The 26,429-nt window shown below is 38.9% G+C and overlaps 1 protein-coding gene across 1 annotated transcript in view; it reads left to right on the forward strand.

Moving 5' to 3' along the window:
• CCDC149 (coiled-coil domain containing 149) overlaps window positions 1-26,429 on the forward strand; it is a 258,788-nt gene that overhangs the window by 179,728 nt on the left and 52,631 nt on the right. Inside the window, 3 exon segments of the mRNA XM_053704090.1 lie at window positions 5,819-5,903; window positions 15,500-15,644; window positions 17,728-17,804. Coding sequence (XP_053560065.1) covers window positions 5,819-5,903; window positions 15,500-15,644; window positions 17,728-17,804 — 307 coding nt within the window.

The raw sequence follows: 26,429 nt of genomic DNA on the forward strand, positions 1-26,429 counted from the left end.
TTTCCGTTTTTTTCCCCTTGACTTTTACTGATACAGTTTTTTTGTAGGGTGTTAGGTAATTTCAGGCTGTGGTGCATTTCGAGGGGGCCGCCTTTTGTACCCGCCCTTTGTTTGCATTCAGTGTCCTCTACAGGGAGTGCAGAATTATTAGGCAAATGAGTATTTTGACCACATCATCCTCTTTATGCATGTTGTCTTACTCCAAGCTGTATAGACTCGAAAGCCTACTACCAATTAAGCATATTAGGTGATGTGCATCTCTGTAATGAGAAGGGGTGTGGTCTAATGACATCAACACCCTATATCAGGTGTGCATAATTATTAGGCAACTTCCTTTCCTTTGGCAAAATGGGTCAAAAGAAGGACTTGACAGGCTCAGAAAAGTCAAAAATAGTGAGATATCTTGCATAGGGATGCAGCACTCTTAAAATTGCAAAGCTTCTGAAGCCTGATCATCGAACAATCAAGCGTTTCATTCAAAATAGTCAACAGGGTCGCAAGAAGCGTGTGGAAAAACTAAGGCGCAAAATAACTGCCCATGAACTGAGAAAAGTCAAGCGTGCAGCTGCCAAGATGCCACTTGCCACCAGTTTGGCCATATTTCAGAGCTGCAACATCACTGGAGTGCCCAAAATGACAAGGTGTGCAATACTCAGAGACATGGCCAAGGTAAGAAAGGCTGAAAGACGATCACCACTGAACAAGACACACAAGCTGAAACTTCAAGACTGGGCCAAGAAATATCTCAAGACTGATTTTTCTAAGGTTTTATGGACTGATGAAATGAGAGTGAGTCTTGATGGGCCAGATGGATGGGCCCGTGGCTGGATTGGTAAAGGGCAGAGAGCTCCAGTCCGACTCAGACGCCAGCAAGGTGGAGGTGGAGTACTGGTTTGGGCTGGTATCATCAAAGATGAGCTTGTGGGGCCTTTTCGGGTTGATGATGAAGTCAAGCTCAACTCCCAGTCCTACTGCCAGTTTCTGGAAGACACCTTCTTCAAGCAGTGGTACAGGAAGAAGTCTGCATCCCTCAAGAAAAACATGATTTTCATGCAGGACAATGCTCCATCACACGCGTCCAAGTACTCTACAGCGTGGCTGGCAAGAAAGGGTATAAAAGAAGAAAGTCTAATGACATGGCCTCCTTGTTCACCTGATCTGAACCCCATTGAGAACCTGTGGTCCATCATCAAATGTGAGATTTACAAGGAGGGAAAACAGTACACCTCTCTGAACAGTGTCTGGGAGGCTGTGGTTGCTGCTGCACGCAATGTTGATGGTGAACAGATCAAAACACTGACAGAATCCATGGATGGCAGGCTTTTGAGTGTCCTTGCAAAGAAAGGTGGCTATATTGGTCACTGATTTGTTTTTGTTTTGTTTTTGAATGTCAAAAATGTATATTTGTGAATGTTGAGATGTTATATTGGTTTCACTGGTAAAAATAAATAATTGAAATGGGTATATATTTGTTTTTTGTTAAGTTGCCTAATAATTATGCACAGTAATAGTCACCTGCACACACAGATATCCCCCTAAAATAGCTATAACTAAAAACAAACTAAAAACTACTTCCAAAACTATTCAGCTTTGATATTAATGAGTTTTTTGGGTTCATTGAGAACATGGTTGTTGTTCAATAATAAAATTAATCCTCAAAAAAACAACTTGCCTAATAATTCTGCACTCCCTGTATAGCTTGGGTATTGTTTTCCCAAAAGTAATGTATGCAGCTGTGGACTCTTCCCGTTTAAGAAGAAAAACTTAAATTATGCTTACCAGATAACTTTCTTTTCTTCTGACGGAAAGAGTCCATAGCTCCCCACCCGTGTTTTATACTATGAGGTGGCCGTAATTTTTTTGTTCTTTTGGCACCTTTTTAACCCTGCTATTTCTCCTACTGTTCCTTGTTCCCTTGTCCGAATGACTGGGGGATGAGGGAAGTGGGGGAGGTATTTGAGCCTTTGGCTGGGGTGTCTTTGTCTCCTCCTGGTGGCTAGGTTCTGAATTCCCAAAAGTAATGAATGCAGCTGTGGACTCTTCCCGTAAAAAGAAAAGAAAATGATCACGTAAGCATAATTTAAGTTTTACATGCTACAAAGGATTGTAAACTATTTGTTTATGCAGTTCTCAGGTCCACTCAGAGGCCAGAACGCCACAGTCAATTTAGTTTCTTGCCCAAAAGATTTGATTTGCAAGGCTTACTTGGAGGGGGGAAAGACTCCTCCAAAGTGCATTACAGCCCTTTTGACTAGATCAATTTTCACTTCCTGCACTTTAAGAATTGAGGCTTCTGTTGAACAAAATTGAAAGCAGTAACATGGTCATCCTTGCATACCATTACCAAATTCTACCACTTTGATGTTTTTTGCTTCTTCTGAAGCGGCTTTTGGTAGGAAAGTCCTCCAGGCAGCAGTGTCTGGTATGGAAATTTGATGCCTGTCTTTTTAAAATGTTTTATCCCACCCAAATTACTTGGGAACTCCACAACTTAAAGGGACATTCTGGAACTGAGGGCGATATTAAACATTCTGGAACTGAGGGCGATATTCAACGCTCTTCAGGCATGACCTCAACTAGCGGCGGCCAAATTTATCAGATTTCAGTCGGACAACATCACGACTGTAGCTTACGTCAATTATCAGGGGGGAACAAAGAGTTCCCTAGCAATGACGGAGGTAACCAAAATAATCAGGTGGGCGGAGGATCACTCCTGCCATCTCTCAGCAATTCACATCCCAGGAGTAGACAACTGGGAGGCGGATTTTCTAAGTCTTCAGACTTTTCACCCGGGGGAGTGGGAACTCCACCCGGAGGTATCTGCCCAGCTGACTCGGCTATGGGGCACTCCAGAGTTGGATTTGATGGCGTCCCGTCAGAACGCCAAACTTTCTCTCTACGGGTCCAGGTCCCGGGACCCCAAGGCAGTATTGATAGATGCTCTAGCAGCGCCTTGGTCCTTCAATCTGGCTTATGTTTTTCCACCGTTTCCTCTCCTCCCTCGTTTGGTTGCCAGAATCAAGCAGGAGAAGGCTTCAGTGATTCTGATAGCGCCTGCGTGGCCACGCAGGACTTGGTATACAGACCTAGTGGACATGTCATCTGTCCCACCATGGACACTACCAATGAGGCAGGATCTTCTAATACAGGGTCCGTTCAAGCATCCAAATCTAGTTTCTCTACGTCTGACTGCTTGGAGATTGAACGCTTAACTCTATCAAAGCGTGGTTTCTCTGAGTCAGTTATAAATACTCTGATTCAGGCTAGAAAGCCTGTCACCAGGAAAATCTACCATAAGATATGGCGGAAATATCTTTGTTGGTGGGAATCCAAGGGTTACTCATGGAATAAGATTAGGATTCCCAGGATATTGTCTTTTCTCCAAGAAGGATTGGAGAAAGGATTGTTCAGCTAGTTCCTTGAAAGGACAAATATCTGCTCTGTCTATTCTTTTACACAAGCGTCTGGCAGAGGTACCAGACGTTCAAGCGTTTTCTCAGGCTTTAGTCAGAATCAAGCCTGTCTATAAACCTGTGGCTCCGCCATGGAGTCTAAATCTAGTTCTTTCAGTTCTTCAAGGGGTTCAGTTTGAACCTTTACATTCCATAGATATTAAGTTGTTATCTTGGAAAGTTTTGTTTTTAGTAGCTATCTCTTCTGCTCGAAGGGTTTCAGAATTATCTGCCTTACAGTGTGCTTCACCTTACCTGGTGTTCCACGCAGATAAGGTAGTTTTGCTTACCAAGCCTGGTTTTCTTCCTAAAGTTGTTTCTAACAAGAATATTAACCAGGAAATAGTTGTTCCTTCTCTGTGTCCTAATCCATCTTCAAAGAAGGAACGTCTACTGCACAATCTTGATGTTGTTCGTGCTTTAAAGTTCTATTTACAAGCAACTAAGGATTTCAGACAAACACCTTCCTTGTTTGTTATCTATTCTGGTAAGAGGAGAGGTCAGAAAGCGACTGCTACCTCTCTTTCTTTTTGGCTGAAAAGCATCATCCGTTTGGCCTATGAGACTGCTGGCCAGCAGCCTCCTGAACGTATTACTGCTCATTCTACCAGAGCAGTGGCTTCCACATGGGCTTTCAAAAATGAGGCTTACTGCATACTTTTGCCAAATTTTACAAATTTGATACTTTTGCTTCTTCGGAGGCTGTTTTTGGGAGCAAGGTTTTACAAGCAGTGGTGCCTTCCATTTAAGGTACCTGTCTTGTTCCCTCCCTTCATCCGTGTCCTAAAGCTTTGGTATTGGTATCCCACAAGTAAAGGATGAATCCGTGGACTGGATACACCTTGCAAGAGAAAACAGAATTTATGCTTACCTGATAAATTACTTTCTCTTGCGGTGTATCCAGTCCACGGCCCGCCCTGGCATTTACGTCAGGTAACATTTTTTGTTTAAACTACAGTCGCCACTGCACCCTATGGTTTCTCCTTTTTCTTCCTAACCTTTGGTCGAATGACTGGGGGGTGGAGCTAAGGGGGGAGCTATATGGACAGCTTTGCTGTGTGCTCTCTTTGCCACTTCCTGTAGGGAATGAGAATATCCCACAAGTAAAGGATGAATCCGTGGACTGGATACACCGCAAGAGAAAGTAATTTATCAGGTAAGCATAAATTCTGTTTTTCATATGCAAAAGAAGGGGGAGGGGGGGAGTGTCTTATTTCCCACTTGCAGTGGGCTTTCCAACTACCTTTTCAACAGAGCTAAACTGAGAGCTTCTAAGTAAGTTTTTAAACAGTTTTATATTGGATTTTTATGTCCGTGCCTCTTATTCTTTATAGTAGTGTCTATTACATGCAGTTATATGAAAATGAGTGTATACTGTCCCTTTAAGTATTAGTTATTAGGAGTTGTGGACTCTCACCACCTTATGAAAGAAACAAAATATATGCTTACCTCATAAATTCATTTCTGGTGGTGATAGTCCACAAGCCCCACCCAATTTTATAATTTTCTTTTCCTTTTTAGCAGCATTTCCAGTTTCCCTTGCTTTTGTCCTTTTCTACTTCTACTTGCTTGTCTATATGTCAGACTGGCATACCAGAGGGTTGGGAGGGATTAAGTACTTTTGGAGTTTTGGGAATCTTTGCCTCCTCCTAGTGGCCACGAGTTGAATCCCTGAAGTAATGGATCATGGATTCTCACCACCATGAAATTTAATTTATCAGGTAAGCATAAATTTTGTTCTTGGTATTGAAAAAAGAAAATTAACATTTTGTATCTTTGTCCCACATTCTACTGGGAGCATGATTTATTTCTAAACCTTCTTGTTTACATAGGGTTTCTATAACCAGTACTTAAAGGGACATGAAACCCAAAAGTTTTCTTTCATGTTTCAGATAAAGCATGTGATTTTATTACATTTGATGTATATATGTGTACACCTATTATTTGGATAATACCTTCATTCATAAGCCAGTTTCTTTCTTTCTTACTTTTTTATTTTATTTTTTATTAAGACAAAAATGAATATTGTGAAAAACAAACCAAACGTGCTCTTTTATCTTTATCTTGTATTGTGTATAATGCTTTTTTTAAGAGTTAAAGCTACAAAGTAGGAACACAGTATAATAAGGATTAACTTTATCTGACTTTATTACGGATAATCTAAGCGGTTACCCTTTTTGCGGTTTTTAAACATAGTAGTTGCAGGGTCAATGGTCTTACAATTACAAGCCCTAACAAATTAGAGCAATTAATTGTTTGACTATTATGGCCTTTTAAGTTTCATAAAAAAAAAAAAATCATCCCATGTCTTGGGAATTTAACAGCCTTCTTGATATAACTTATACTATTGTTTTCTTAAATAATAGAATGCTCTGGAAAGACGAAAGAATTCCAAGTCAAGTAGCAGGACAAACAGCAGTGCTTTGACTGGAGTGCTTTCTGCAAAACAAGGTATTTAATGTAATGCTAACTTTGTTTGCTGACCCTGCTGTCATTTTTTCTTTTTCATTTGGAAAAAAATACAATTTTGTTCTCTTTATAGAAACTGAAATCTTTATTGTTTTTCATGTCTGGTAATTTTCGCAATATGCGGCTAAGCTTTGACAAAGGATGTCTAAAATTCTTTTTTAATACAGTAGACTGGATGAAATAATAACATATTTTGACTTCTTTGACCTTTCCATTGTGTTTAAAGGGCAGTCTATTAAATCAAGTATACAAAATATAACAAAATGCAGTTGCTACCTAAAAAAGACCCAACTCACAGTGACATTTTATTTACTTCATTTCAGAAAACTAGAATATTTTTTTTTAAGTTATAGTGTTAGAGATGGTTTGTAATTATTTTATTAAGGAAGAGAAAAGAAATGTATTTTGGAAAAAAATGAAGATGGCTTATGGCAATACTTGGCAATGAAATGGGGGGCTAACACTCCTGAAATTAGTCGCAGGTGTTTCACAGGTGGGGACACGTTGGGTATAGGCATAGTTACGGGGGCAGGGGGAGGTGCAGGTGTTCTGACGGCAGACCCTCGTGGTTTGAGGGTTGTGGTTTAGTAGTTGTGGAGCATGGCCTGCCTAAAAAGACAAGGGTAGGGAGTTCTCATTTTTACTTTTTTTATTCTCCTCCTCAGCCCTATGGGGTAAAAAAAAGAAGATTGTGGGATGCTTTGCACCCCTTGCCCCCTCTAAAACCACCACTGGTGTTGAGATGCCTTTTCAACTTAGTACCATGGACTCATTTAAAAGTTTTTCACCACATACAAACATTGTGCTTAATGTGTGAACACCATTTATATAAATCATATATCACTCTAGGTCAGCCAATTATGCAAACCCAAACAATCTGTGGTGCTTGGGCAATCATGGTCATATTACTGAAGGTTGATTGGTGAAGCTATAGTTAAGCATTTGCAGCACAATAAACCAATGTTACATAAATATTAAGCTGGTGAATCTTCTGCTTATAAAGTGATCTTCTATCTTTTAACCCAAACTGTAATAGTCATCCTGCCCCCCTCTTGTTGTTTAGGGAATTTCAAAAATCACCCTATAGGGTTACACTTAGATACTGTAATGCTGAACCTCTGGTCCTCCATTTACTGCTGGCTCTTAGACAATCTGGATCATATTTGAAGCTTTGTTTATTTGGTCTACACTAAAAAAACTGAACTGGGTAGGATGTTGGCTTAAGGATAGAAAACAGAGTGTCTTAATAAATGGAGTACATTCAGCAAAGGTGGCTGTTACTAGTGGTGTTCCTCAGGGGTCAGTTCTATGGCCTGTTTAGTTTAACTTATTTGCACTAAGATACTGTAATGCTGAACCTCTGGTTCTCATTTTATGCTGGATCTCAGACAATCTTGATCATATTTGAAGCTTTGGAACTGTTTTTCCTTGGTCTAGACTCAAACATCTACAGGGTATGTCTGTTTGCAGATGATACAATTGTTTTTAATAGAGTAGATGTTCGGGGGGGTAGACAATATGAGAAGTGATAAACCATAATTGGGGGGATTGGACAATTTACTGGGATCTAAAGTTTAACACTTCAAAGTGTAAAATTATGCATTTAGGGAAGAAAAATCCAAATGTTAAAATTACAGACTCAATTACACTTTACTGACTGTTACAAATGAGGAACGAGACTTAGGGAATTATTATTTCAGATGATTTAAAATTTAGCAAACCATGTAGTACTGCACCGAGTAAGGCCAGCAGAATGCTTGGATGTATAGGTAGAGGTATTTGCAGCATAAATAGTAAGGTTCTTATGACACTTTACAGATCATTAGTTAGGCCTCATCTTGAGTATTGTGTGTAGTTCTGGAGGCCATATCTTCAGAAGGATATAAACAACTTGAATTCATGCAAAAGAGGGCTACCGAAATGGTACATGGTCTAAAAAATAAATCATACCAGGAGAGGCTCAATGACCTAAATATGTATAGCTTAGAGGAGAGAAGGGAAAGAAGTGACATGATAGCAATTTTCAAGTATATTAAAGGGCTTAGTAAAGCTGAGGCTGTGAGTATTTTACATAAAAAGGGAAATTCAAGAACAAGGGGTCATGATCTCAAGCTGAAGGATAGTATATTTCGGGAGTAATTTGCAGAAGCAATTCTTTACAGAAAGGGTGATTGATTCATGGAATACATTTTCACTAGAGGGTAGTAATGACAAAGTCCCTGTGGGCAACTTTAAGAATGCCTGGGATATACATAAGGCTATCCTACAAACTAGATGAGTTTATACTTGCCTTCTTAATACAGGAAGAGTCCACAGCTGCATTCATTACATGTTGGAATACAGAACCTGGCCACCAGGAGGAGGCAAAGACACCCCAGCCAAAGGCTCAAATACCTCCCCCCATGTCTCTCATCCCCCAGTCATTCTTTGCCTTTCGTCACAGGAGGATGGCAGAGAAGTGTCAGAAGATTCAGAGTAGTCTCTTATGGAGGGTAGTACTTTTCGAGATGGGACTGGAGTTTTAAGTAGTCTTGTCAGCCTCTCAGTAAGAGCTTTTACGAAAGTTAGAGTCTGGAAATGCAGGGAGAGTCTTTCTGCGAACCCATCCAGACTCATATTAACAGCTCCTTAAAGTGCCATAAAACAGATTGAGTTCTGTGCATATCCTAAAAGGGCTAAGTAAGTAAAAAATTGTTTGTATAAAAAAATTGTTTAAAAATTGCTGGCAAGTATTTTAAAATAATTTAAAAAAAAAAGGGAAAAAAAAGTTAGAGCTTTACAATTCAGAAACTAAAAAGAAAGGGTTAATGGCAAGGCACTGCAGTATAAATTTGCAGGTAAAGTAATTAAAGTACATATTATTATATTTTGTCTCTATCCCAACTTGTTTTATGTCCCTTTAAGCAATCAGCGTTGATGAGTTTCGCTGCCTGCTTTCTTCACTCAAGTCCATGTCAGAAGCACTGCTACAATCTGTCAAACTTGAAGGACCGTGTCACTGTTCCACGCCATAGATTCCGGTAAGATCATTTCAATTTTTACACATATTGTAAATGCTAGAAGACAGGGTCACAGTGTGGCTCCTTTTATCTATATGGAATCAAGGGTTAATATCTCCTGAGGGGGATTATGAACAGTTGGGTTTAATGATATATGCTTTATTTGATTTTATGCTGCTTTATGTGTGAGATGTTTATGGGCTCATAGGCTGAGATGGACCATACAGGTTTCACTTTCACTTTGAAGGTTGCGCAGCTTAAAAGCTTGGCGCGCTTTTTCTCATAGCAGGGACAATCCTGCATTGCGCACCATGTGACAGGAATGGTCGAGACTTCCATTTCCTTTCTCTTGACCGAGTTACGGAGAGGAGTTTTATCTCTGTTCTGTCTGGGTCATAGGAGGTGGTGAGTGCCCCAGCGATTGAGGGTATAAAGGTGCTGTTTTTTTTATTTAAAATAAAGTAATGTATGTTTATATTGTGAGGGTGCTCTGGGATATCCGCCCTCTCAATTATGTTCCATATGCCTTGATAAGGGGATTATATCAAATAAGGTTGACATGTTTGATACCACTGAGCCGCCCACCTCTGAGGAGTCCTCGTCCAGATAGGTGCACACCCTACTTGCATCTTTTTATACACATGCAGCTTCCCATTGCACTGCTAATCCTCCATTTGGAGGGGGCCTTTTTTTCACCAGACGTTACTGCACAGTTTCATACGGCGGTGTCTGTGGCCATTAGTGCTTTCCCTCGCACTGCTAAGCGCAAGGTAAGGGTAAATCTTGCACTCCTGCCCAGGTGGCATCATGTAATTTGTCAGATATATCTGATCAGTTATCTGAGGATGAGGTTCTCTCTGAAACATCAGAGTATGAACTTTCAGGGTGGAGTCTGCTGCCTATAATCCTCCGACTGTGGAGGATCCAGTTTTTAGATTTAGGACAGAACATTTACGCTTTCTACTAAAGGAGGTTTTGACTACATTAGAGGTTCCAAAGGCCGAGCTGCCAGACGAACCTCTGGGTCCTAAGTTTGATGGCAATCATTATTAAGGACGAGTGGGACAGGATTCGATTCCTTTTCCCGTCGTCTGCCTTTTAAGGATCCCGGTTCCGGTCTCTCTATGAGGGTGGGTTTTCTTTTTCCCATCCCTACTTCATTGGCGCTATTTTTACGCTTGCCATACGTAATACTAGCCTGTGTGAAGATAGTTCGTCGTTCATAAAGCCGCCGGATATAAGGATGGAAACTCTGTTAAAGAGGATGTTTCAACCTATGGGATATTTGTTTTACTGGCGGCGTTTGTCGCCATAGTTGCAGGAACGGCTACCTTTTGGCGCGGTTCCTTCGCGAAAATGATCGAGGTGGAGGGTTCTCTCGACATTTTTCAGGAAAGAATTACGGCCTTCTGGGTTACTAATTCTTTTATCTGTGCTGTTATTACGCAGATTAATTATTAATTAGCCTATGGCTAAGACTTCAGGGTTTCTGTTCAGGCCCGTAGGCGCTCTGACAGATATAATTTCTAAGTCTAGTCTCTTTTCCCTCCAGACCTCCTTAAAGGGACAGTCTACACCAGAATTTGTATTGTTTTAAAAGATAGATAATTCCTTTATTAACCATTCCCTATTTTTGCATAACCAACACAGTTATATTAATATACTTTCTTTCATGTAATTAGCAAGAGTCCATGAGCTAGTGACGTATGGGATATACATTCCTACCAGGAGGGGCAAAGTTTCCCAAACCTCAAAATGCCTATAAATACACCCCTCACCACACCCACAAATCAGTTTTACAAACTTTGCCTCCCGTGGAGGTGGTGAAGCAAGTTTGTGCTAGATTCTACGTTGATATGCGCTCCGCAGCAGGTTGGAGCCCGGTTTTCCTCTCAGCGTGCAGTGAATGTCAGAGGGATGTGAAGAGAGTATTGCCTATTTGAATTCAATGATCTCCTTCTACGGGGTCTATTTCATAGGTTCTCTGTTATCGGTCGTAGAGATTCATCTCTTACCTCCCTTTTCAGATCGACGATATACTCTTATATATACCATTACCTCTACTGATTCTCGTTTCAGTACTGGTTTGGCTTTCTACTACATGTAGATGAGTGTCCTGGGGTGAGTAAGTCTTATTTTTGTGACACTCTAAGCTATGGTTGGGCACTTTTATATAAAGTTCTAAATATTTGTGTTTAAACATTTATTTGCCTTGATTCAGGATGTTCAATATTCCTTATTTCAGACAGTCAGTTTCATTATTTGGGATAATGCATTTGAATAATCAATTTTTTTCTTTTTACCTTAAAAATTTGACTTTTTTCCCTGTGGGCTGTTAGGCTCGCGGGGGCTGAAAATGCTTCATTTTATTGCATCATTCTTGGCGCGGACTTTTTTGGCGCCAAAAAAAATTTTCTTTGATATTTCCGGCGTCATACTTGTCACCGGAAGTTGCTTCATTTTTGCCGTTTTTGCGCCAAAAGTGTCGGCGTTACCGGATGTGGCGTCATTTTTGGCGCTAAAAGCATTTAGGCGCCAAATAATGTGGGCGTCTTTTTTGGCGCTAAAAACTCTGTGATTAATACTATGTTACAGGCTCGTAAATCTGTATCTAGGAAGATATATTATCGAGTCTGGAAGACTTATATTTCTTGGTGTCTTTCTCATCATTTTTCCTGGCATTCTTTTAGAATTCCGAGAATTTTACAGTTTCTTCAGGATGGTTTGGATAAAGGTTTGTCTGCAAGTTCCTTGAAAGGACAAATCTCTGCTCTTTCTGTTCTTTTTCACAGAAAGATTGCTAATCTTCCTGATATTCATTCTTTTGTACAAGCTTTGGTTCGTATAAAACCTGTTATTAAGTCAATTTCTCCTCCTTGGAGTTTGAATTTGGTTCTGGGGGCTCTTCAAGCTCCTCCGTTTGAACCTATGCATTCATTGGACATTAAATTACTTTCTTGGAAAGTTTTGTTCCATTTGTCCATCTCTTCTGCTAGAAGAGTTTCTGAATTATCTGCTCTTTCTTGTGAGTCTCCTTTTATGATTTTTCATCAGGATAAGGCGGTGTTGCGAACTTCTTTTAAATTTTGACCTAAGGTTGTGAATTCTTACAACATTAGCAGAGAAATTGTGGTTCCTTCATTATGTCCTAATCCTAAGAATTCTAAGGAGAGATCATTGCAATTTTTTGGATGTAGTTAGAGCTTTGAAATATTATGTTGAAGCTACTAAGAATTTCCGAAAGACTTCTAGTCTATTTGTTATCTTTTCCGGTTCTAGGAAAGGTCAGAAGGCCTCTGCCATTTCTTTGGCATCTTGGTTGAAATCTTTAATTCATCATGCTTATGTCGAGTCGGGTAAAACTCCGCCTCAAAGGATTACAGCTCATTCTACTAGGTCAGTTTCTACTTCCTGGGCGTTTAGGAATGAAGCTTCGATTGATCAGATTTGCAAAGCAGCAACTTGGTCTTCTTTGCATACTTTTACTAAATTCTACCATTTTGATGTGTTTTCTTCTTCTGAAGCAGTTTTTGGTAGAAAAGTACTTCAGGCAGCTGTTTCAGTTTGATTCTTCTGCTTATAATTTCATTTTTTTTCATTATAAGATTTAAACTTTATTTTGGGTGTGGATTATTTTCAGCGGAATTGGCTGTCTTTATTTTATCCCTCCCTCTCTAGTGACTCTTGCGTGGAAGATCCACATCTTGGGTAGTCATTATCCCATACGTCACTAGCTCATGGACTCTTGCTAATTACATGAAAGAAAACATAATTTATGTAAGAACTTACCTGATGATAAATTCATTTCTTTCATATTAGCAGGAGTCCATGAGGCCCACCCTTTTTGTGGTGGTTATGATTTTTTGTATAAAGCACAATTATTCCAATTCCTTATTTTTTATGCTTTCGCACTTTTGTCTTATCACCCCACTTCTTGGCTATGCGTTAAACTGATTTGTGGGTGTGGTGAGGGGTGTATTTATAGGCATTTTGAGGTTTGGGAAACTTTGCCCCTCCTGGTAGGAATGTATATCCCATACGTCACTAGCTCATGGACTCTTGCTAATATGAAAGAAATGAATTTATCAGGTAAGTTCTTACATAAATTATGTTTTTCACTCTCTCATTCCCCTCATAGTCCGGTGTCCATCTTAGCCGCAATCTCTCCTCAGAGCTTTGGAATGGTAAGCATATCTTAAGTAGGCAATGTAAGGTATTGATCTAGACCCATTTTGGCATATTGCATGCCACCATTTCGCTGTCAAATAAAGAAAGTTAACTTTTTCCTAAACTTGGTTTTCTCACTGAAATTATTTACGTACCACTTGTGCAGTCATAACACCAATGTTGTAAAAGCTTATCTGAAATCCCCATTAATCAGAAATAGCAGTTTTGCTAACCACCAGAGTTATCCCTAACTCCCCTACCTTTAAAACGGTACATTCAGTCTGCAATTTCACAACTCCATGGTTGTCATGCCTCCACCAGTTAAATGCAAATGCATGCAAATGGCAACAGAGAACCCATCGCAGGCCCTTGGCTAATCTGGGACATCCCTAAGGAGCAGCCCATCTAGGTACCCTTTACCTTTCAGGAGTACTATTGAATCAAAATCCTCCTCTTCAGCTGTGAATGATTATTCAGAAACCTTCTGATGAAGTAGCAGAAGTTGGAGCAGATGCATGCTCTATTATGGAAACTTTTACTTGCCTTGGAGACTGAGGAACCTCCATCTGCAGACATAAAACCTGTGAAAACTATCTTTAAATGGACAGTAAACTTAAAAAATAATGACCTTGTTTCCTCTCCAGGCTATGTTATACTGTGTATTTACTGTAAATATTTCACATTCCAATGTAATGCACATATTATATTATTATGTTCTATGTATTTGGGAAGAACGTTGGAATGTGAAATATAACTTTTCAATGTTGGGTTAGCGCACTTGAGAGTATGCGTTTGGGTTTTTGCGCGGGTGTTTTTTTGCTAGATTGACTTCTATGAGGGAATAGATTATTGCACGCGCGATATTCTAAGTTCCGCTTTATAGGCGCGTTGGGTTAGCGAGCAAGCAAAAACAGTTTACTTTTAACTTGTAATACGTGTAGCCAATAGGAGGTGGCAAAGATTCCCAAGACCTCTATAAAACCCCTCCCACCTTACTGGAAACTAGTCTTGTCTTTGCCTCCGCTGGAGAAAGGTGAAGAATGAAGATGTGCATGGTATTCTTAAAGGGGCAGTAAACCTACAAAATAATGATATACATTACATTCATTCATTCATACATACATACAGACTTGGGACAGATGTATTTCTAATTTAGTTATCCCCCTTTTAATTTTTTAATAGTTTTTTAGCATGTGCCCGGTTTAGCACTTTTATAATCGTCTATTATGTGCGGTGGCTTTTGAGTCTGTGCACAACGGCAGGTCAGGATAGCCCATGTAGGCTTCTCATGATTGCTGTGGTGGGATTTTCACACACAGGTTAGTTTTGATGCTCTTCCCCTGATCTTACATCGGGTTGCGTGTGCTATCTGGATGTCAGACATCCTTGTGCGTTATCCACTTTTTTGAATGTCGGATTAGTGCGCTTTGGCTTTTGTAAGTTTTAAAGAGCTACTTCTGGAGGGGTAAGTTTATTTCCCCAACTTCAAGAGCTTTTTTATGGGGATATAACTATATGATTATATATTTATGCACTTAACTGTTTTGGTAATTTTTTGTTGTTATGGCGCTTTCTGATTCTGTGTTTGCCCTTTGTGATAAATTGGTATCCTGTTGCAGTTTGGGCATATTACTGTTTATCAGTGGAACTGTGGGAATTTTTCTTTGTGAACTTCTATCCCATGGTCCAATTATGAACAAAACATGCACATCCTGTTTCAGTAACATTATTAAAGGGACATTATACTCAGACAAGCAGCTTTGAAAAGTTAATTATAATCAAAGCTGATGCAAAAACACCTTTTGAAATGTGCTTGAATCTCTTATACGCCCAACAAGAGGTTGATTTCCAGATTGCTGTTGTTTGCTCTTGACTTAGATTTTCTATTTTCAATACTATTCTACTGAAATTAGGTAATGGTTTCAACAGGCAAAGGCAGCTATTTTAAATGTCAAAATAAAGGTAAAGGATATCTTTTTCCATAATTTAATACAACCCAGCATGTAAAAGGATAGTTTGAAACATATTAAAAGAGACCAAATTTTACAGTTCAGTGTCCCTTCAACATAATTTTTATATGCAAAAATATATTTCTACAATGTTTAAAAAGTGTCTCTTTTTTCTTTATGTATGATAGATTTCTAGTTTAATATCCATTTAATGCCTTTTATATTGTATTTGTATATGTAATTATTTTATCAAGGTGTTAATAAACATAGTTGATGAGATAATTGTTATATCTCAATCAAGAATGGCATAATATTTAACGGCTGGCAAACAAAGTTTAAATGTAGAAGACTACAAAATGTAAACTGCTATTGTAGCGCAGTGTAATACAAAGTAAATAATTAATATGCATAGCGATGTGTATGATGTTGTTGTTTACATCGTCTGATAGTTAGTTTTGTACAGTCCAGGACTTGCTGTCTGAGGACCACGGATGCAGTCTGCCCGCAACACCTCAGTGTATTTCTGATCTGAAATCTCTAGCCACAGCCCTATTAGAGACGATTCATGAAAAAAACATGGTCATTCAGCACCAGAGACAGACTAACAAGTAAGTATCTATTGGCTTGTTTGCTTCCTATTTCATTCTGGCACTCATAACTGGCATTTGCTCTTTTTGGGTTGAAAGGAAATCATTCACATTTAAACATTTGCTGAATTATGAACGCGGACAGTATTTTATACTGAAAATTGGTGATGAATTATTTATACATAAAATACAAACACGTTTATCATCCTTTATTCTTATTTAAAATTCTATTCAATGTGGTTTAAAGCACAATTCATATAGAATATATATCATGTGTGTATGTTGTGCATTTATATATATATATATATATATATATATACATATATATATGTATGTATGTGTGTGTGGGTATATAGTGTGTGAATGTGTGTGTGTGTGTATATATATATATATATATATATATATATATGTATCTGTGGGTATATAGTTTATGTGTGTGTATATATATATATATATATATATATATATATATATATATATATATATGTGTGTGTGTATGTATGTGTATATATATATATATATATATATATATGTGTGTGTGTGTGTGTGTGTGTGTGTGTGTGTGTGTGTGTGTGTGTGTATGTTTTTATATATATATATAATATATGTATATGTTTTTGTGTGTGTGTATGTATATATATATATATATATATATATATGTATATATGTATGAGTGTATATATACTCACTTTATTAGGTACACCTGTTCAATTGCTTGATAAAACAAATTGCTAATCAGCCAATCACATGGCATCAACTCAATGCATTTAGTCATCTAGACGTGGTGAAGACGACTTACTGAAGTGCAAACCAAACATCAGAATGGGGAAGAAAGGGTATTTAAGTGACTTTGAATGTGGCATGGTTGTTGGTGCCAGACGGGCTGGTCTCAGTATTTAAAAAACTGCTGATTTATTGGGATTTTCACGCACAACCATCTCTAGGGTTTACAGAGAATGGTCCGAAAAAGCGAAAATATCCAGTTAGCGGCAGTTGTGTGGACGAAAATGCCTTGTTGGTGTCAGAGGAGAATGGGCAGACTGGTTCGAGATGATAGAAAGGCAACAGTAACTAAAATAACCACTCATTACAACCAAGGTATGCAGAATACCATCTCTGAATGCACAACACGTTGAACCTTGAAGCAGATGGGCTACAGCAGCAGAAGACCACACCGGGTGCCACTCCTGTCAGCTAAGAACAAGAAACTGACGCTACAATTCGCACAGGCTCACCAAAATTGGACAATAGAATATTGGAAATACGTTGCCTGGTCTGATGAGTCTCGATTTCAGCTGCGACATTCAGATGGTACGGTCAGAATTTGGCGTAAACAACTTGAAAGCATGGATCCATCCTGCCTTGTATCAATGGTTCAGGCTGGTGGTGGTGGTGTAATGGCGTGGGGATATTTTCTTGGAACACTTTGGGCCCCTTAGTACCAATTGAGCATTGTTTAAATGCCACGGCCTACCTGAGTATTGTTACTAACCATGTCCATCCCTTTATGACTACAGTGTACCCATCTTCTGATGACTACTTCTAGCAGGATAATGCACCAAGTCACAAAGCTCAAATCATCTCAAACTGGTTTCTTGAACATGACAATGAGTTCACTGTACTCCAATGGCCTCCACAGTTACCAGATCTCAAATCAATAGAGCACCTTTGGGGTGTGGTGGAATGGGAGATTCGCATCATGGATGTGCAGCCGACAAATCTGTAGCGGCTGTGTGATGCTATCATATCAATTTGGACCAAAATCTCTGAGGAATGTTTCCAACACCTTTTTGAATATGCCACAAAGAATTAAGGCAGTTCTGAAGGCAAAAGGGGGTCCAGACCGGTACTAGCAAGGTGTACCTAATAAAGTGGCAGGTGAGTGTGTGTGTGTGTGTATATATATATATATATATATATATATATATATATATATATATATGTGTGTGTGTGTGTATATATATATATATATATATATATATATATATATATTTATATATGTGTGTGTATGTGTGTATGTATATATATATATATATATATATATATACACATACACACAATAGAGACAATGATTTTACTTGCAAATAAACTCTGTTTCCTTCAGAATTTTAGGAAACCGAGTGGCAGAATTGGAGAAGAAGCTTAGGACATTAGAAGTTGCCGGCTTGTGGAGTCTTCCAGGTTAGTATTTGTTGACAAATGTATTAAATAAATGATATATAAAATAACAAATATATTCAAACTAAACAAGTGAGGCTTCCATATACTGATATTATAATTTTATTTATATGCCAAATTCCGTTAACCAAAGGCTACAATTCTAACTACATTTACGCCTAGATTTAGAGTTCTGCGGTAGCCGTCAAAACCAGCGTTAAGGGCTCCTAACGCTGGTTTTTACCGCCCGCTGCTATTTAGAGTCAGTCAGGAAAGGGTCTAACGCTCACTTTCCAGCCGCGACTTTTCCATACCGCAGATCCCCTTACGCCAATTGCGTATCCTATCTTTTCAATGGGATCTTCCTAACGCCGGTATTTAGAGTCTTGGCTGAAGTGAGCGTTAGAACTCTAACGACAAAACTCCAGCCGCAGAAAAAAGTCAGGAGTTATGAGCTTTCTGGGCTAACGCCGGTTCATAAAGCTCTTAACTACTGTGCTCTAAAGTACACTAACACCCATAAACTACCTATGTACCCCTAAACCGAGGTCCCCCCACATCGCCGCCACTATAATATATTTTTTTAACCCCTAATCTGCCAACCGCACACCGCCGCCACCTACATTATCCCTATGTACCCCTAATCTGCTGCCCCTAACATCGTCGACACCTACATAATATTTATTAACCCCTAATCTGCCCCCCCAACGTCGCTGCTACCTTATCTACACTTATTAACCCATAATCTTCCGACCGGACCTCGCCTCCACTATAATAAATGTATTAAACCCTAAACCGCCTCACTCCCGCCTCGAAAACCCTATAATAAATTTTATTAACCCCTAATCTGCCCTCACTAACATCAACGACACCTAACTTCAAGTATTAACCCCTAATCTGCCGACCGGACCTCACCGCTACTCTAATAAATGTATTAACCCCTAAAGCTAAGTCTAACCCTAACCCTAACTCCCCCCTAAGTTAAATATAATTTTAATCTAACAAAATAAATTTTAATTCTTATTAAATAAATTAATCCTATTTAAAGCTAAATACTTACCTGTAAAATAAACCCTAATATAGCTACAATATAACGAATAATTATATTGTAGCTATTTTAGGATTTATATTTATTTTACAGTCAACTTTGTAATTATTTTAACTAGGTACAATAGCTATTAAATAGTTATTAACTATTTAATAGCTACCTAGTTAAAATAATTAAAAAATTACCTGTAAAATAAATCCTAACCTAAGTTACAATTAAACCTAACACTACACTATCAATAAATTAATTAAATAACCTACCTACAATTACCTACAATTAAATCAACTAAACTAAATTACAAAAAAAATAAACTTTAAATTACAAAAAAATAAAAAAAGATTACAAGAATTTTAAACTAATTACACCTACTCTAAACCCCCTAAAAAAATAACAAAGCCCCCCAAAATAAAAAAATGCCCTACCCTATTCTAAAATAAAAAGTTAACAGCTCTATTACCTTGCCAGCCCTTAAAAGGGCCTTTTGCGGGGCATGCCCCAAAGAAATCGGTTCTTTTGCCTGAAAAAAAAAAAATACAATACCCCCCCCCAACATTTACAACCCACCACCCACATACCCCTAATCTAACCCACCCAAACCCCCCTTAAAAAACCTAACACTAAGCCCCTGAAGATCTCCCTACCTTGTATTCACCCAGCCGGGTATCACCAATCCGTCCAGAAGAGGGTCCAAAGTCTTCATCCAGATGGCATCTTCAATCTTCTTCCATCCGGAGCGGAGCGGGTCCATCTTGAAGCAGCCGACGCGGAGCCATCCTTCCTCACCGACGTCCTAAGTCCGAATGAAGGTTCCTTTATATGACGTCATCCAAGATGGCGTCCCTAGAATTCCGATTGGCTGATAGGATTCTATCAGCCAATCGGAATTAAGGTAGGAAAAATCTGATTGGCTGATTGAATCAGCCAATCAGATTCAAGTTCAATCCGATTGGCTGATCCAATCAGATTGAGCTCGCATTCTATTGGCTGATCGGAACAGCCAATAGAATGCGAGCTCAATCTGATTGGCTGATTGTAATGTTGGGGGGGTATTGTATTGTTTTTTTTCAGGCAAAAGAGCTGATTTCTTTGGGGCATGCCCCGCAAAAGGCCCTTTTAAGGACTGGTAAGGTAATAGAGCTGTTAACTTTTTATTTTAGAATAGGGTAGGGCATTTTTTATTTTGGGGGGCTTTTTTATTTTTTTAGGGGGCTTAGAGTAGGTGTAATTAGTTTAAAATTCTTATAATCTTTTTTTATTTTTTGTAATTTAGTGTTTGTTTTTTTTGTAGTTTAGTTGATTTAATTGTAGGTAATTGTAGGTAGGTTATTTAATTAATTTATTGATAGTGTAGGTTTAATTGTAACTTAGGTTAGGATTTATTTTACAGGTAATTTTGTAATTATTTTAACTAGGTAGCTATTAAATAGTTATTAACTATTTAATAGCTATTGTACCTAGTTAAAATAAATACAAAGTTGCCTGTAAAATAAATATAAATCTTAAAATAGCTACAATATAATTATTCGTTATATTGTAGCTATATTAGGGTTTATTTTACAGGTAAGTATTTATCTTTAAATAGGATTAATTTATTTAATAAGAATGAATTTATTTTGTTAGATTAAAATTATATTTAATTTAGGGGGGTGTTAGGGTTAGACTTAGCTTTAGGGGTTAATACATTTATTAGAGTAGTGTTGAGGTCCGGTCGGCAGATTAGGGGTTAATACTTGAAGTTAGGTGTCGCCGATGTTAGTGAGGGCAAATTAGGGGTTAATAAAATTTATTATAGGGTTTGCGAGGCGGGAGTGAGGCGGTTTAGGGGTTAATACATTTATTATAGTGGCGGCGAGGTCCGGTCGGAAGATTAGGGGTTAATAAGTGTAGGTAAGGTAGCAGCGACGTTGGGGGGGCAGATTAGGGGTTAATAAATATTATGTAGGTGTCGGCGACGTTGGGTGCAGCAGATTAGGGGTTCATAGGGATAATGTAGGTTGCGGCGGTGTCCGGCGTGGCAGATTGGTGGTTAATAATAATATGCAGGGGTCAGCGATAGCGGGGGCGGCAGATTAGGGGTTAATAAGTGTAAGGTTAGGGGTGTTTAGACTCGGGGTACATGTTAGGGTGTTAGGTGCAGACTTAGAAACTGTTTCCCCATAGGAACCAATGGGGCTGCGTTAGGAGCTGAACGCTGCTTTTTTGCAGGTGTTAGGTTTTTTTTTCAGCTCAAACTGCCCCATTGTTTCCTATGGGGGAATTGTGCACGACCACGTTTTTCAAGCTGGCCGCTACCGTAAGCAACGCTGGTATTGAGAGTTGAAGTGGCGGTAAATTATGCTCTACGCTCCCTTTTTGGAGCCTAACGCAGCCCTTCAGAGAACTCTAAATACCAGCGTTATTTAAAAGGTGCGGGGGAAAAAAAACATACGTAGCTAACGCACCCCTTTGGCCGCAAAACTCTAAATCTAGCCGTTAGATTTTTAGTGACTCATTTTTTCCTGTTTAGCTTCATGTTCCCAGTGGTTTTTGGCTTCCTTTTCTATGGCATTCCAATCCATCAGAAACTTCCCAGATTGTGAATATGATCCATATCACATTTTGTTTTTCTTTTGCTTGATTTGGTAAATGTGAAAAATAGATTTTCTTTGGAATTTTTTAGTTTTTTTTTTTGTTTTGTTTTTATCTGCATAAAAGCAAAATACTTATTATATGTAAAAGTCAAACATGACCGTTTAATTAACTAAATATTGATGGTGGTTATCTTATGTGTTGTGGCATTTTCCATTTAACCAATAATATCAATTAATAATGTAAGCAGTTATAAAATTACACAAAATTATATGAAGTTGTTAACATTTTTCAATCATCCAAATATTTATTTGCATCATAAAATATACATTCTATTGACTGTATGTAAGTTGTGTACAAGTTTCATAAGTTTTATAGTGGGACTTAAGCCATGTTTTTTCATTAAACCATCCACCTCTTCCCCCCTTCAATCCATCCTAAATGCTTCTGCCAGGTTAATCCACCTCTCCCGATGCTCTGTTTCTGCTGCATCTCTCTGTGAGTCCCTTCACTGACTCCCCATTCACAGCTGAATGAAATTCAAAATTCTCACCCTGGCCTACAAAGCCCTCACCAATGCCGCCCCACCCTACCTGTCCTCCCCTCATCAACAAATATACTCCAGCTTGCCCCCTAAGATCCAACAATGACCTGCTCCTTGCCTCCTCTACCATCACTTCCTCCCATGCTAGACTACAGGACTTCTCTCGTGTGGCACCAACCTTCTGGAATACACTTCCTCGAGCTTTCAGACTTTCTCCTAACCTGTCCTACTTTAAACGCTTCATAAAGATCTTTTTGTTCAGGAAAGCTTATCACCCAACTCAGTTACTAATGAATTTAACTTAACCAACAGTTGCCCTCATCTAGGGCGCTATCCGATATACGGCGTAGTTTGCGGCGCAAGCGAGGGAACCCCCGCCGCCCGCAGTTTCAGCTCGCAACTCGACCTATCCTATATACGGCGCCGTCAGAGGCTAAAGTGCCGCAAGTCTCACAAACCAGCGATGTCCAGAAATCTGCGTAAGTACAAATTTCTGGAGTCGCCAGTGACTTACGGCACTTTAGAAACTGCCGGCGCCTACAACACCTGACTAAAGTTATTAAATCTCCCGCACTGTCTAACATGCCTCCCAAACATAGCCCGACACGTCTAACCCTCTATCCGCTATCCCCCCTCACTATCCTAACAATAAAAAAATGTATTAACTCCTAAACCGCCGCTCCCTGACCCCGCCGCCACCTAATAAAGTTATTAACCCCTAAACCCCCGCTCCCGGACCCCGCCGCCAGCTATATTAAATCTATAACCCCCTAATGTGAGCCCCTACCCCGCCGCCATCTACCTTACCTACCCCCTAAAGTGAACTCCTACCCCGCCGCCATCTACCTAACCTACCCCCTAAAGTGAGCTCCTATCCCGCCGCCATCTATTTTAAAATTATTAACCCCTAATTTAATCCCCCTACCCCGCCGCCACCTATATTAAATTATTTAACCCCTAAATTACTAAACTATCCCTACCACTAAACCTAAGTCTAACCCTACAAATAGCCCTGAAAAGGGCTTTTTGCGTGACATTACCCCAAAGAAAACTGCTCTTTTACCAGCCCTTAAAAGAGCTTTTGGCGGGGGTTTGTAACAAAGTAAACTGCTCTTTTGCCTACAATCTAAATCCCCCTACACCGCCGCCACCTATAATAAATGTATTAACCCCTAATCTAATCCCCCTACACCGCCGCCACCTATATTAAACACATTAACCCCTAATCTAATCCCCCTACACCGCCGCCACCTATATTAACTATATTAACCCTAATTATATTAGGGTTAATATAGTTATTATATATATTAACCCTAATTATATTAGGGTTAATATCGTTATTATATTATATATATATATATATATTAAGTATAATAACCCTATCTAACTCTAACATCCCTAACTAAATTCTTATTAAAATAAATCTAATTAATATTAATATTAATTAAAATATTCCTATTTAAATCTAAATACTTACCTATAAAATAAACCCTAAGATAGCTACAATGTAATTAATAATTACATTGTAGCTATTTTAGAGTTTATTTTTATTTTACAGGTAACTTGGTATTTATTTTAACTAGGTACAGTAGCTATTAAATAGTTAATAACTATTTAATAGCTACCTAGTTAAAATAATTACCAATTTACCTGTAAAATAAATCCTAACCTAAGTTACAAATACACCTACACTATCAATAAATTAAACTACAAATATCTAAACTAAAATACAATTAAATAAACTAAACTAAATTACAAAAAAAACAAAACACTAAATTGCAAAAAATAAAAAAAGATTACAAGATTTTTAAGCTAATTACACCTATTCTAAGCCCCCTAATCAAATAATAAAGCCCCCCAAAATAAAAAAATGTCCCTATTCTAAATTAAAAAAGTTAGCTCTTTTACCTTACCAGCCCTTAAAAGGGCCTTTTGCGGGGCATGCCCCAAATAAAACTGCTCTTTTGCCTGTAAAGAAAAACACAATACCACCCCCCAACATTACAACCCACCACCCACATACCCCTATTCTAAACCCACCCAAACCCCCCTTAAATAAACCTAACACTACCCCCCCTGAAGATCTCCCAACCTTGTATTCACCCAGCCGGGCAGAACTCTTCATCCGATCCGGGCGATGTCTTCAATCAAGCGGCAGAGAAGAAGTCTTCCATCCGGCGATGTCTTCATCCAAGCGGCAAAGAAGTCCTCTTCCATCCGGGCGATGTCTTCAAGCAAGCGTCAGAGAGTCTTCTTCCATCCGGCGAAGTCTTCAAGCAAAGCGGCATCTTCTTTCTTCGCTCTTTTGCCGCGGAGCATCCATCCGGCATGACGACTTCCCGACGAATGAGGTTCCTTTAAATGACGTCATCCAAGATGGCGTCCGTCGAATTCAGCCAATCGGATTGAACTTGAATCTGATTGGCTGATTCAATCAGCCAATCAGATTTTTCTACCTTAATTCCGATTGGCTGATAGAATCCTATCAGCCAATCGGAATTCGACGGACGCCATCTTTGATGACGTCATTTAAAGGAACCTCATTCGTCGGGAAGTCGTTGTGCCGGATGGATGCTCCGCGGCGGAGGAGCGAAGAAAGAAGATTGAAGATGCCGCTTTGCTTGAAGACATCGCCGGATGGAAGAAGACTCTCTGCCGCTTGCTTGAAGACATCGCCCGGATGGAAGAAGACTTCTTTGCCGCTTGGATGAAGACATCGCCGGATGAAAGACTTCTTCTCTGCCGCTTGATTGAAGACATCGCCCGGATCGGATGAAGAGTTCTGCCCGGCTGGGTGAATACAAGGTAGGGAGATCTTCAGGGGGGTAGTCTTAGGTTTATTTAAGGGGGGTTTGGGTGGGTTTAGAATAGGGGTATGTGGGTGGTGGGTTGTAATGTTGGGGGGTGGTATTGTGTTTTTCTTTACAGGCAAAAGAGCAGTTTTCTTTGGGGCATGCCCCGCAAAAGGCCCTTTTAAGGGCTGGTAAGGTAAAAGAGCTAACTTTTTTAAATTTAGAACAGGGTAGAGAAATGTTTTTATTTTGGGGGCTTTATTATTTTATTAGGGGGCTTAGAATAGGTGTAATTAGCTTAAAAATCTTGTAATTTTTTTATTTTTTGTAATTTAGTTTAGTTTATTTAATTGTATTTTAGTTTAGATATTTGTAGTTTAATTTATTGATAGTGTAGGTGTATTTGTAACTTAGGTTAGGATTTATTTTACAGGTAAATTGGTAATTATTTTAACAAGGTAGCTATTAAATAGTTATTAACTATTTAATAGCTATTGTACCTAGTTAAAATAAATACCAAGTTACCTGTAAAATAAATATAAACCCTAAAATAGCTACAATGTAATTATTAATTACATTGTAGCTATCTTAGGGTTTATTTTATAGGTAAGTATTTAGATTTAAATAGGAATATTTTAATTAATAATATTAATATTAATTAGATTTATTTTAATAAGAATTTAGTTAGGGATGTTAGAGTTAGATAGGGTTATTATACTTAATATATATATATAATATAATAACGATATTAACTATATTAACCCTAATATAATTAGGGTTAATATAGTTAATATATATAATATAATAACTATATTAACTATATTAACCCTAATATAATTAGGGTTAATATAGGTGGCGGCGGTGTAGGGGGATTAGATTAGGGGTTAATGTGTTTAATATAGGTGGCGGCGGTGTAGGGGGATTAGATTAGGGGTTAATACATTTATTATAGGTGGCGGCGGTGTAGGGGGCAAAAGAGCAGTTTACTTTGTGACAAAGCCCCGCCAAAAGCCCTTTTAAGGGCTGGTAAAAGAGCAGCTTTCTTTGGGGCATGCCCCGCAAAAAGCCCTTTTAAGGGCTGGCAATAGAGCAGTTTACTTTGGGGTAATGTCACGCAAAAAGCCCTTTTCAGGGCTATTTGTAGGGTTAGACTTAGGTTTAGTGGTAGGGATAGTTTAGTAATTTAGGGGTTAAATAATTTAATATAGGTGGCGGCGGGGTAGAGGGATTAGATTAGGGGTTAATTAATTTAATATAGGTGGCGGCGGTGTAGGGGGATTAAATTAGGGGTTAATAATTTTAAAATAGATGGCGGCGGTGTAAGGGGCTCACTTTAGGGGGTAGGTAAGGTAGATGGCGGCGGGGTAAGGGGCTCACTTTAGGGGGTAGTTTAATGTAGTTGGCGGCGGGGTAGGAGCGCACATTAGGGGGTTATACTTTTATTGTAGGTGGCGGCGGGGTCCGGGAGCGGCGGTTTAGGGGTTAATAACTTTATTAGGGATTGCGGCGGGGGATCCCGATTGACAGGTAGATAGACATTGCGCATGCGTTAGGTGTTAGGTTTATTTTGTAGCTAGTTTAGGGAGTTACAGGGCTCCAATAGACAGCGTAAGGCTTACTACGGCTGCTTTTTGTGGCGAGGTGAAAATGGAGTAGAATTTCTCCATTTTCGCCACGTAAGTCCTTACGCTGTATAT

Source organism: Bombina bombina, chromosome 2, assembly GCF_027579735.1.
Source record: "Bombina bombina isolate aBomBom1 chromosome 2, aBomBom1.pri, whole genome shotgun sequence".
In the NCBI taxonomy this organism is placed as follows: Eukaryota; Metazoa; Chordata; class Amphibia; order Anura; family Bombinatoridae; genus Bombina; species Bombina bombina.